This window comes from Ammospiza nelsoni, chromosome 10, assembly GCF_027579445.1.
Source record: "Ammospiza nelsoni isolate bAmmNel1 chromosome 10, bAmmNel1.pri, whole genome shotgun sequence".
Lineage (NCBI taxonomy): Eukaryota > Metazoa > Chordata > Aves > Passeriformes > Passerellidae > Ammospiza > Ammospiza nelsoni.
The window spans coordinates 4,594,148-4,606,389 of NC_080642.1; the positions used below are offsets into that span (position 1 = coordinate 4,594,148).

The 12,242-nt window shown below is 46.4% G+C and overlaps 1 protein-coding gene across 2 annotated transcripts in view; it reads right to left on the minus strand.

Annotated features, from left to right (window-relative positions):
* PLD1 (phospholipase D1) overlaps nt 1–12,242 on the minus strand; it is a 62,417-nt gene that overhangs the window by 40,665 nt on the left and 9,510 nt on the right. For both annotated transcript variants that reach the window (XM_059478868.1, XM_059478867.1), the window contains exons 2-6: nt 4,639–4,824; nt 4,189–4,316; nt 3,753–3,898; nt 2,912–3,020; nt 1,421–1,486 (exon numbers count right to left, since the gene is read on the minus strand). In XM_059478868.1, coding sequence (XP_059334851.1) covers nt 1,421–1,486; nt 2,912–3,020; nt 3,753–3,898; nt 4,189–4,316; nt 4,639–4,792 — 603 coding nt within the window. In that variant the 5' untranslated portion in view covers nt 4,793–4,824. The remainder of the gene's footprint in view (nt 1–1,420; nt 1,487–2,911; nt 3,021–3,752; nt 3,899–4,188; nt 4,317–4,638; nt 4,825–12,242) is intronic.

Genomic DNA, 12,242 nt, shown 5'->3' on the forward strand with positions numbered 1-12,242 from the left:
GGAAGGCAGGGCTGGCCCATCTCCTCTCCCAGCCCCCACTGTGCAGCCTTGTCTCAAACCACAGCCTGGCCAAAGCATCACCCACGTTCAGAGGAGCAGAAATGTTCCAAAATATTTCAAAAAGGCAACGCCTGCCTAAAAGTGACAAGATGGATCCACACTGTAAAATAACTCTCCCCCGCTCTGCATATGCTACTGATCAAAATTGCCAAGTTATCCCAATCCTGCTTCTAGAACAAAAGATGACTCTTTTCCACATGCAGCTCTTCACTGCTTTGGAATTAAGCTCCACAGCCTGTCCCCTAAAGAAGCACTCTAAGGAGTGCAGCTTCCTCAGCCTCAGCCTGAAGATTTCTTGCCATCCAGAGAGCAATGGCCAACCCCAATGGGCCCTTTGTCCCATGGAATAAGCAGCGCTCAACACTGAGCTCTGCAATAGAGCACGCACAGTTTTCAAGTTTTTATATACAACATCCAGCTATGAGCTGCCCAACATCTCTACACAACGGAAATCCTGCAAAATAGAAGAATTTCTAACAACAGCCAAAGTGGAAGAGAAGTGGCTGCTGCAGAAACCCAAAGTTCAGTCTGTATTTTTGGCTTGTTTGAAAACCAGGTGTTCCCAGCTATCACTCTGTGCTCAGAAATGTCACCAAACTTGGCAGCTACTCAGTGCGTGCATCAGATTTTGCTGGTAACACAAAAGATGAAGTAACACAGTCATTATGCAGCCAAAAAAAGGGGAAATAAATTACCATCCCCAAGAGATGTCACAGCTGCAGCTGACAGGTGAGGACTTCTGAAGAAACATTCGAGGATGAATTTCGAAAGAAATATTTTTGCTTAAAATAAGCCTGAAGCTGGATTTGACATCTCTCCTCATTTCAAACAGTGTTGACTTTGGGAAATAAGCCAACTTTAAATAAGCCTTTGGAACTGACAAAACACTCACCTCTCTGGGTATCCCCCACACACAAACTCAACATCACTAATGTCCAGGGAAACTGCACAGAATAGAAACCCGAGACAAATCTGCACCCAGAACCACACACAAAGCCCAGACTGAAGGAGCAAATACAAATATGGTTTGTATTCCAATTTTTTAAGTATTTAGAACTGTAACTTATCATCTTACACAGTCTGCAGAATTGAACAGAATCTCACTATATCATACATGTACAGCCAGCTGTCTGGACTGAACCAGCTTGAGGAGGTTATCACTGTGCTATACTAGCAACCACTGAGTCATTCCTTTGGTTTTAATCATATTACATCTGTGTTGGAGAAATCAGCTAAGCCAAAATGCTCACAAAACAGCTGCAAAATGTTTCTTGCAGAAGCTGCATGTTTGCTTCCAATGAATTCAGCATTTGTAAAGGGAATATTCTTTAGACAATTAAGCAAAGTAATTTCTACTTACTGTTCCATGGTAGTTCCTGTACATTGGCATTTTCAGGATATTTGTCAAGTAGTCCTCCAGCTGTTTCTACAATTAAAATGTTGAAACTTTAGATAGGATGTGCAGGTTTTTCTTGAAAATTCCTGTAACCCAACTGTCTGGAATTAGGAAGCAATCAAGAAATCAGACCCACTTTTCAGTTTGAATGGATAAATAAATCCATTATTATGAGCTCACAGGATATCATAGCTCAGCACCATAAACAGTTGGCCATAAACAGGTTGTTTACTGTTCATAGTCCTGTGTTTGCACCTTCCACCAGCAGACCTGCTCCGTGGCAGGGTCACCTTGGAGGTAAACTTTTATGACTGAGCTAAAGTTTCAGAACAATTTTAAATACCAAATCAGTCCCCATTGTTTCTGGCCCACAGGAATCAGCTTTCTGAGAAAACAGGCTCAGAGGCACTGAGAGAGCCTGTTTAACCAAAACAAAAGGTTCACAGGGTGAGTGGCACAGGGACCATGCTGTCCTGTCCCAAGGACACAGAGAGAGCAGTGGCTGGGCCTGTCCTCCCAGCCAGGGAGGGAGAAGAGAAGAAACCATTATGGGAGAAGTAATCTCTTACCATCCTCATGATAAAAGGGAAAAGAAAAAATTGGACTGTCTGGGCATGGGAAACTGGGCACAGTCCTACAGGACATGAAGCAAACTGAAAGGAAACATTGGCTAAAAAATAAAAAGCATCTATACAACAGTTTTCTTCCTCTTTTAAACCCACATCTCTCTCCTCAAACTTTCCACACATCAGAGAAGCTGTGAACAGCAGGGTTTCTGCATGGCACAGCCACAAGACACAATCCTTTAATCCTCTGGGCCTTGAAGTTCCAGTGGCACAAAGCCCAGGGAGGGAAGGAGGGAGGGAGCAACAGAAAGAGAACGATAAGCACAGCCTGAACAAACATGGAGTTTTTAACTTGTGAGCAGCAAAGCTGCAATGAAGAGGTAGGAAGACATCCACCCTCTCCAGGGAAGGGCCCATCTGTTAACATCTGATGAAGTTACACAGAACACGTGTGCCTGGGCTAAAATTACCCACTTCAGCATCAATAGCCTGGCTGTCATCTCTTCTTTCAGAGGGGGATGGCACTGAAATCTCTCAGATTTTGATGGCCACGGGGCTGCCTCCATCACGCAACTTGACTCTGAAAACTGCCTTGTCTATCTTTAAATCAGAGCAGGTGGGAGGAGGGGAACCACCACTCCCAGCATCACAGTGTTCCTCAACTGCAGAGGAAAGCTCTGCCCACATGAACCCCAGGAGCAGCACCCTCATCATTGTGCAGCAGAGAATTTGGCAATAAAGCTGGACTTGTACAGCCAAACTTTGTCAAGAAAAATACTGTAATGATACCAAACAAGGGTTTTGATGGTGTGTGGCTTTGCAAGCAACCTGCCAGGCTTCTCTGCACCTCAGAGCATCCCTCTGGCCCCCACAGGGAGGTGGCTCTTACCCTCCTGCTGGAGAAGTGCTCCTCCCGCACCGTGCTCTCTGCGGTGTGTGGCAGACTCGGCATTTGCCTCGGCTCTCCCCTTTTGATGGATTGTCTTCTCACTGTGTGACTGCAAGGAAAAACACACCCCAACATCAAGTCTCAGTGCTGCAAGTGTCTGTATGCCTCAATAAATAACCCTTCTGCTGCAATGCCTTTATTTTTTCTATCCGAGAAGCCAGCGTGCTCCAAGTGTCTTAAAACCAACAACACAGAAGTATCAGTTTGATTTGTGAGCTTTTGGTATCAATAAGGAAAAGGAGTCCACATCCTGTTTTAAGGGCATTACGTTCTTCCAGCTCTTAACCTCTCATAATTTACCTTTCCTATAATGTTCCCAAGAATTCTCTACATCAGAAGGCTCTCACTCTCCTTCACCACTTCTTTTCACATCTATATTCCTGTTCCTCTTCTATTTCCAGCCATCCCAAGCACCAAGGCCAGCCTGGCCAGGGACCCCCATGCCTCCCACATCCTGCCCACACTGTCAGAAAGCCACAAAGCTCCAGCAATTTCCATTAGCATTATCATAACCCTTCCCCAAGTTCAAGGCAAATCCAGCTCAAAAGCTGATGACCCAGGAGACAACGTGTTCTGCGTCAGCAGAGAGATATTTGCATCACTTAGATTATGGCTGCTGAACACATAGATTAAATATTTTTATCATAGCTGCTAAATATTCATGGAGACTGAATTCTTCTTCCCTCTCCTCCTTACAGCAAAGCAAATAGGACCAATGAAGTTAAATAGATAAGACATTAAATTAACAGATCACACCCCCCAAAGCTGTGTCCACACTCACCTCCTGGTGGGGATAGGGATGCGCACGAAGGCTTTGTACCTCAGCAGCTCCCTGTGAAACTCTTGGAAGTGCTTGAACTTTCTTTTCACGTGCCAGACAAACTCTCCATGGGTCAGCTCGATGGTATAAACATTGGGGCTTGGTACCTGCAGGGGAGAGCATCACCACATGGCATGCAAGTTTTGAAATAAGCCATTTTCCTGCAGCTGCTCATCTAAAGAGCCTTTATTCAGCTTTACTTAAGGATTATTGTCTCTCACAATTTCTTGTTCTGCTTTATTAGGTTTTATAAATAGACAGACAACCTTCTCTCCTAAGCACTTTCTGAGACACAGGCATTGCTGCTTCCTCAGCCCATGAACAAGCAAGCACAAAATTAAGGCAGCATTTTAAATAGAGTTCTACAGAAATCAAACAAAATCTGTGAAGTTCTGACCTTCTTAGTGGAAGTAAAGCGTTCAACTTCCAGCACACGCACTCGGACAGGACATCCTGAGAGGTACGTCTGCGTGCCCGGCTCCTTGAACCCATGGGTGTGGTAGATGGCAGAGAAGGGAATGCACACTGCAAGGAGCACAAACCCACAAATCTGTTAGCTCAACAGCCTGGTAACAGGGCATGAAAGGCAGCCAACAGCAATGCTTTAACATGGGAGGATTTATACAGCATTACTTCCAGCAAAAGAGCAATTTTTATTAAAGAGAGCTCAAAGACAAGGTTACACAGAAGGGACTTGACTTGAGAAGCTCAAGTATTAAGAGCCTCCAGGTTCTAAATCAGGGTCAATGCTGGGCTTGGTAAAACCCCTGAGGCTGTAGCCTCCCTGCCAACAGGTTGATAAAAGCCAGGCAGGACATGGGATGAGGACACAGGGGAGTCGACTCACCGGTGCCTTTGGGGTCAGTGAGCACCTCCGAGTCCACCTCCTCCCCCTCCACATGGAGCTCCCTGGTGTCCAGGCTCTCGATGATGTTGCTCATGTCTGCAGCGAGCTTCTTCAGCGTGGATGTGGCTGCATGGCCTTCTGCTCTCAGAGACATCTCAGGGGCCTGCGCTCAGGAGCCGCGGGGCGCTGCGGAGAGAGAGCAGAGCTGTCAGCGCCTTCTCTGCAACACAGGGCTGAAGGAAACCACTGGAAATGCATGGACACATCTTCCTTCCATCCCCTTACCCACATTCTTCCCAACTATCCTACCCTACACACCCAATAGCAAATATTCAGCTATATCACTGGCTGGCCAAATCCCAGATTTAATTCACCTGGTGCAGCGTTTCCCAGGTCAGGCTACATGAAGGAAAAGCTCACTCAGAAAATCAGTGGGAGTTTTTGCTACATGTTCTTCCTTTGAGTGAAGCAGTGCTAAAAACTCCCAGCATTATTAAGATTTCCTCTATTTCTATGCTCCTTACACAACCGCCTGTGGTGTCTGCGTGCCTCGTGCTCTCCCACGGCTCCATCCTCTGAGCAGGCTCCAAAGTTACAGCTCTAAAGGTTCCTCTCCAGGGTCAGGAGCATCCTGATCCCCACAGAAAGCTTGAGATCAACAAGGTGGATCCCACATCTTCTGTGCTCACCCCTCCAACATCCCGGGTGGCGGCAGGGGACCAGCCCACTGTCCCTTAGGGATGGGGACACAGCCAGGGAAAAGGCTGCAGCCCACTCAGGGCACTCAGGCAGTGGCACTTAGAGGTGTTTGGGCACTGGTGGCTACAGCACTTCCCATCTTTATTCCCACCCATCCATTCCAGGAGCCTGAGTCACAAGAAAAACAGGGAAGGAAGAAGCCAAAAATAATAAGGAAACAAAAGTAAATCGACATATGAGGCATGGCCACTGACACTAGCACAAGCCTTTCCTGCTTGTGAATATTGGCAAACCCTCTTCCTCTTCCTCCTCTAGGCTCTGCATCTCACTGTGGGGCTGTGGAGCTGGCTGCTGGTCCTTGCACACAGCCAGGCTCCAGCTCCTCCTGGGCATCGCCCTAATGATGATAAAAAGTCCCTTCAATCTTTGTCCTGCTCTGCAATAAATGTCACAGCTACCCTGAAAAAATATGGATGGGACAAACTGGCAACATTTTACAGAAGCCAATACAAGGATGCCCATTTATCCTTCTGGAAGCTCTTACATTGTGTTAAAGAATGATTTTTCCAAAAAAGTGTGACATTTCTGATGTTAAGTTCTGCAAAGAACACTGTGCCGTTATTCTTGTGTGAGCTCCACAACAAGAGCTGGGTATGCTGTAACTTGGAAATAATTTCACATTTTAATAAATCATGTGTTTAGCTGCTTTTGAAAGAGCATTCTTTATTATTGTTTCCTCTTGAAACAAGTCCATTATTTCATTATTACACAAGGCTGATACCATGTATGCCTGAAAACATGCTAGAAGCAGCTGCCTTCAGAAAAAAGAATCCATTTGCACACGAACTTGAATCAAGAAAAACTGGGTCAATCTCTTCTCTCATTCTAAAGTAAATGTAGAAGCAACAGTTTCATCTTGGGAGTGAGGGCTCCAATGGCCTGGGTAGCTCTGTCACCTTCCACCAGTGGCAGGGACAGCCACCAGAGCACAGAAGGTTTTAGGACCAGACTAGGGAATCACTGGGCCCCCAGGCCACTTCAAGAGCCCTGCATGAACAATTCAAATATAAACACACATGTGGATACCTCCTTTCCCAGCGATACACTGAACTTTGGGGCAACATCCTGGTTTCAGCTGGGACAGAGTTAATTTTATTATAAGCTGGTACAGTGCTGTGTTTTGGATTTAGGACCAGAAGACTGTTGATAACACACTGATGTTTGAGTTGTTGCTAAGTTCTGCTTCCCTTAATTCAAGGACTTCCCAGTTTTCAAGGCTCTGACAATGAGGAGGTGCACAAAAAGCTGTGGGGCAGCATGGCCAGGAAAGCTGACCCAAACTGGCCAAAGGGAAATCCCATTCCATTCCACAGGGCACCATTCCCAGGATATCAGCTGGGGAAATTGGCTGGGGGGTGCCAACTGCTGCTGGGGGCTGGGCACTGGCCAGGGGGTGGTGAGAAATTGCTGTATCATGCATCATTTATTTCCATCAGTTATTCCCCTTTCGTTACAATTATTACTATACTTTATTTTGTTTCAATTATCAAACTGTTCTCACCCCACTGATGTTACCCTACCCAGCCCGTGCACTCTCTGTGCAGCAGAATTTGGCACTGGCACTGTCCCACACCTCCCCTGTCACCACTCATGGAAAGCCAGCTCTCCCCCTTGGAAGCTTTACACTTTTCCCATTCTAACAATGGTACTGCAAGGGACTTCAATTATTCAGTGAGCAGAAGGTACATTTTCATTTGTTTGGAGTGAAGTCATTCCACCTGATATAGACTGGCTTTGGATGTTTGATTTTCTCCCTGGAAAGCAGGCATACATAAACAGCATTCCCAAGGAAGGCCATGCTGCCAGGCTTTCCCAATAACCCTGGGGATGGCAGGAGGGAGCCCAGAGCCTCACTTTACCCTCATACCTACATTAAAATCCTATTTCCCACTCAGTACTTCATGCAAAGAATTTTTTTGTATATTTCTAGCTGGAAATAAAGTAGCATCTTGCTTTGTATTTCTGTGTACATTCACATTTAGAAACAAAACAAATTTTTTTCCTCCATGAGAAGATGCTTTTACTTCATGGAAATGTAATGTCCTTTCCAAAAGAAATTTTCCACGGTCAAAAAGAACACCAGCCCAAACACACTCTGGACGTGCCATGCCAGCAATTACACATGAAGGAAACCAGCAGACAAATACCACATCAGCAGGGCTGCAGGAAGAGCAACAGAGAGGAGCCAACAGAGAGAGGAGATGCTCATCCTCCCTCCTCCTCCTCCTCTCCTCCCCACTGTGCCAGGTACAGCTGGGTTCTTTGTCACATTAATTGACACAGTTGGTTAATGGATAAACAATTAACCAGTGTATGCAATGATTATTTCCAAGGGACCGCAGCAGGGCTCCATAACTCAGGATTTTATTATTTATTTTTTTTTAAAGCTAAAGCTGTTTTCACAGCTGGCACAGACAAATCCTGTGATAAAGCAGGGTCCAAACTCAGGTGGGCCTGAGTCAGTCTCAGCAGCAGGATTATCCCCATTAAGATTAGAGCCAAATTTTGGGGTTGAGAAGGAAAATGTGACTTGCCCCACAAACCTGGGCAGGGGCCAGGCTCCCTGTCACAGCTGGCTGCTGCAGAGCCACAGGACACAGGGCAAACCCAACGCTGGGCAGGCCACATGGCACTGGGCTCAGCTGCAAAGACAGGACATACACACCCCTCTGAAAGCTTTGCCAAATTGCTTACAGGGCCCTGCTCCACAAGAGCTATTTAACCTCTTGGGCAGAGTTTCCATGTGGTCACTCTCTGCATTCCCACGGGCAAGCTGAGGAATGCCTGGGCTCATCTGCAACAGGCTGGGTGCAAACAGGCACCAGACATGGATATCCAGGATTTTACCACAAACCAGGCAGGCTGCACCAAGAAGGCCCTGTCTGTCCAGTGCCACTCACTGCTGACACTGCTGACAGACTAGAGAAGGGAATTATAAACCTCTGACACTGGTATCAAGTGATACCAGCAAATCGCAGCAGACTGCAAATAACAGGATGAAACTTCTGAGAAATAAGTGCTGCATTTCAGCATTCAGCTGTTGCCATTCAAGATAGAAAATAAGCAGCATGTTTTTTAAAGGAAAATAAACCCAAACAACCAAAAGAGAAAAACCAGGATCTGACTGAGTCAAGAACCGGCAATCCGAACAAATGCAAAACCTGTGCCAAGATGAACAAACAGGACTACTGCCTGTGAGCCAGGAAGGAAGAGATGATGCAGAACACAGGAGAACTCAGGCCTAAAGCATTTGACCTGTGAGAACAGTGTCAATACTGAGAGAAGGCAGAGAAATGTCACAGCAGACTGCAACCCTGCAGAAGGTTGCTGTGAACAGGGTGGACAAGGGAGAAGTGCTCTGAATTAGAATCACAGAACAGTTTAGGTTGGAAAGGACCTGAAAGGTCATCCAGTTCTAACCCCCAGCCACAGGAAGGGACATCTTCCATTATCCCAGGTCCCTCCTAGCCCCTTCCAACCTGGCCTTGAACATTTCCAGGGATGGGGCATCCACAGCTTCTCTGGGCAACCTGTGACTCAGCACCCTCAAAGGCAGGAATTTGTTCCTAATATCTAATCTAAACCTACTCTCTTTCAGTTTAACTGCTGGTTTAAAGCAGAGATTAGGGATAAAGCCCTAATGGCAAAGGCAGGGCACTGCCTGAGGAGGGATTTGCAGAGCCCCCAGGGCTTGCAGGAGGCAGGGGAACAGTTGCACCCCAAACCTGCTGCGGGGGCAGGCAGGAGCTGGAGTGGCAGCCTGTGTTTGAACAGAGGGAAGGTGCTGCTCCAGCTTCCTCCGGCTCAAAGTCTGCCTGGGCAAAGGCAGCAAGAGGGAAAACACAATGAAAAGACTCAGCAGTAAAGGAAAACCTTGGAACAGAAAAGGAAAAAAAAGGAGATGATTGAAAACGGGAAGATTTTTACATACTACAAACCCTATAAAGACAGCTGGCACTGCCTTTTGTCCAGCCCAATCTCATATCAATTACTTCCTCTTGAAGCACCACTTAAGTTCTCTGCCTTCTGTCCCAGACTGTCCCCACAGCACACAGGCCCCAAACCTCTTCAACTAATAAAATATATACACTGGAAATAGTGACTTCACCAAGAATCAGCCAAGATTTCAACTGCAGTGACAATGGCTAAAAAACCAGAAATTAACTATATTAATCCCTGAGCCCTTGTGAATATATTGCAAACCTGTAGCTCCATCCTGCAACTTTGCAAGCCCAATATCTACTTGCTCTTTGCCATTTTGGTTATGCTTTAACCCCAAGTTATTACTTCAGGGATCATATGACCATTTCAGCCTTCACTAAAGAAAATTTTTTTCTACTTGTTGCACAGGATAACAAAAGTACAGCTTTAAAGGCATGGAAACTGGAAGGCAGAAAATACATATTTTTGTAAATATTCATGAACAGTTCTGTGTTTGAAGACACTGACGTCCTGATGTGAAAATGTATGCAGCTGGTAATAGCACAGACTACCTAAAACTTGGTCAGCCTAAGTTTATTCTCTATCATGGCAGATCAGAAACAAGCTTGGACAATCACAGCTCCTTAATATGTTCTGATGCTGAAAAGTACCTCAAAGAGCTATGAAACCCAGAAAAATTTAATTTGGAAAAAATGGTAAGCAGAGAAGAGAAAATATATCCAGGAAAAACAGACATTTCCTGCTAATGCCTCCCAGGGTTTGATGCTCTGTATCAACTCTTATCCCTACGGTGAGAAACCCTGAAAATGATCTCATTCCTGTTCTCATGACATCTCTCCCAGTACAGTGACCTTTTGGCAAGGGCTGTGACAAGTGACCTCTGTTCCCATACTCGTGTCCCGCAGGCAGCGCCCACGGTGGAACACACAAAAACCTCCCAGGCTGCCTGGAGCAGAACAGACAGGCTCAGGCCAAAGCAGGGCAGTGAAATGGGGTCAATAAACAGAAAACAAACAAACAAACAAAAAACCAAAGAATCGAAGCATGAATTCTCTCTCTCTCTCCTCCTGCTGCTGCCAGGAGCCTGGGTGCAAGAGGGGCACCAAGAGCCCAAATGAAATTCCAAGGAATTCCCATGCACGATGCCCTCAACAGCTTTTTTGCTCTGTCTAGTGGTGGTGACTCTCTGGCATGTAAATAGTTCCTAATTCTTCCTATTTTAAACCTAAAATTATCTTTGGACCACTGTGTGTTGGAGAAATACTGTCACCTGATAAAAGCCATTTCTGAGGAGTTATTTGCCTCCCCCAGGAGAAGCTGGGCTTGTCAGCACCCCAGATTTACGCCCTGGCACACCTTCCTTCCACAGCCCTGAGCAGGGGTCAGCCCTCCACTTCCACAGTTAGGAAGTGTCCCTGTGCTCAGGATCCCTGCAAGCACCTGCAAGGAGCATCCTGCTTTTCCAGCCCAGAAAAAAACCCCATACTCACACCAAGCAAAATAGACACACTGATTTTATCTTCCCCTCAATATTTAATCAAAACAACAGGGCTCTTGTAGGTAGAATGTTACACTCCCTAACCATGAAACTAAAAGACAATAGGGTTGAAAAATGCTCAGCAATGCCTTAATCCTATTCTTCAGTTCAGTACATGGAAAACACACAGCCAGAGGAGCCAACAGCCAGCAACAGCAAATGCAGACACCTCCAGAAAATCTGCCCTCCTGGATGCTCATACTGCAGGGGCAGTGCAAAAGGATTAGGGTTTGTTTTTAAAACACACAAAACAGCCCTTGAATAAGAACCAAAGCATTGCTCCTACCCTGGAAAGATCTGGAGCTAGAGAACTTAAATAAAAACCCAGATCAACAATAGACACATTGAAACATCATCCAGACCTAATTTGCTTATCTTTAGCCCAATCCTGATAAAACCAAAACATTTTAAAATACTGTTTCCAAAACAATTATTCCCACAAAGTACCCAATTTAATAGCAACACCTCTAAAAGCAGGAACCAATTGGTGCTTCCTGCAGCACAGTTCCCTGGCTCTGCATTATTGATTTCCACAGTCCTTGCCACGTGAGGTTTATTGCCAAGCCACGAGCCTGCCCACAGGAGCAGCAGAGTCACAGGAATCCACACAGCCTGTTTGTAACAGGGCATGAGATGCTTCAAGGCTGGAAACAACAGGTTCATCTTTGGAAGTGCCTGCTGCACTATCCACACTGGGCAGAGCCTGTTCTGCCCCCGGACAGGGCCCTGCAGCATCCATCCCTCATTTTTCCCACTTGTAGGAGGAAAGGACACAGAAAAGCCAGGCAGGTTAAGGGAAAGGATGAGGTAAGGCACTGGAGACTAACCCACAGCTTCAGCCAGAAAGCCCCTCCATGCTGGTTTGTCCCCACACCCAGGCCCAGCCCAAGCGTCAGGCACCTCCCAAGGACTCATTTCATTTGCTTTACAGAACAGTAGAGGGAAAACACAAACATCCTCGGATGGGCAGCACCTGATCTCATGCTGATGTACTGATTGCTCTGGCTCCATGTCCCCCTGCCCATCCACACCATCCCTGCTCCCTGGGCTGCCACAGGAAGTGCAGCCTCCCCAGGAAGCCAATCATTAGGTATTTATTGGTAATTAAGGCTGGCCCTGCACATATTAATTCATCACCTTGTTTTGGATTCCTCAGGCATGGACAAGAGTGTTTAAGCACAGCACTCACACCTCTGTGTGGCTGTGCATCCTTCAGGGATCACCACCAACCCTGCACTCCCTGATGTGGCCCATGGGAAACACCCTGCAGCCCTAAACCCAGGAGCAGTGCACATAACAGCCCTGAAAACCAGGACAGGGGATGCCCAGATCCCCTGGAACCTGGTCACACACCCCCAGAGACAAA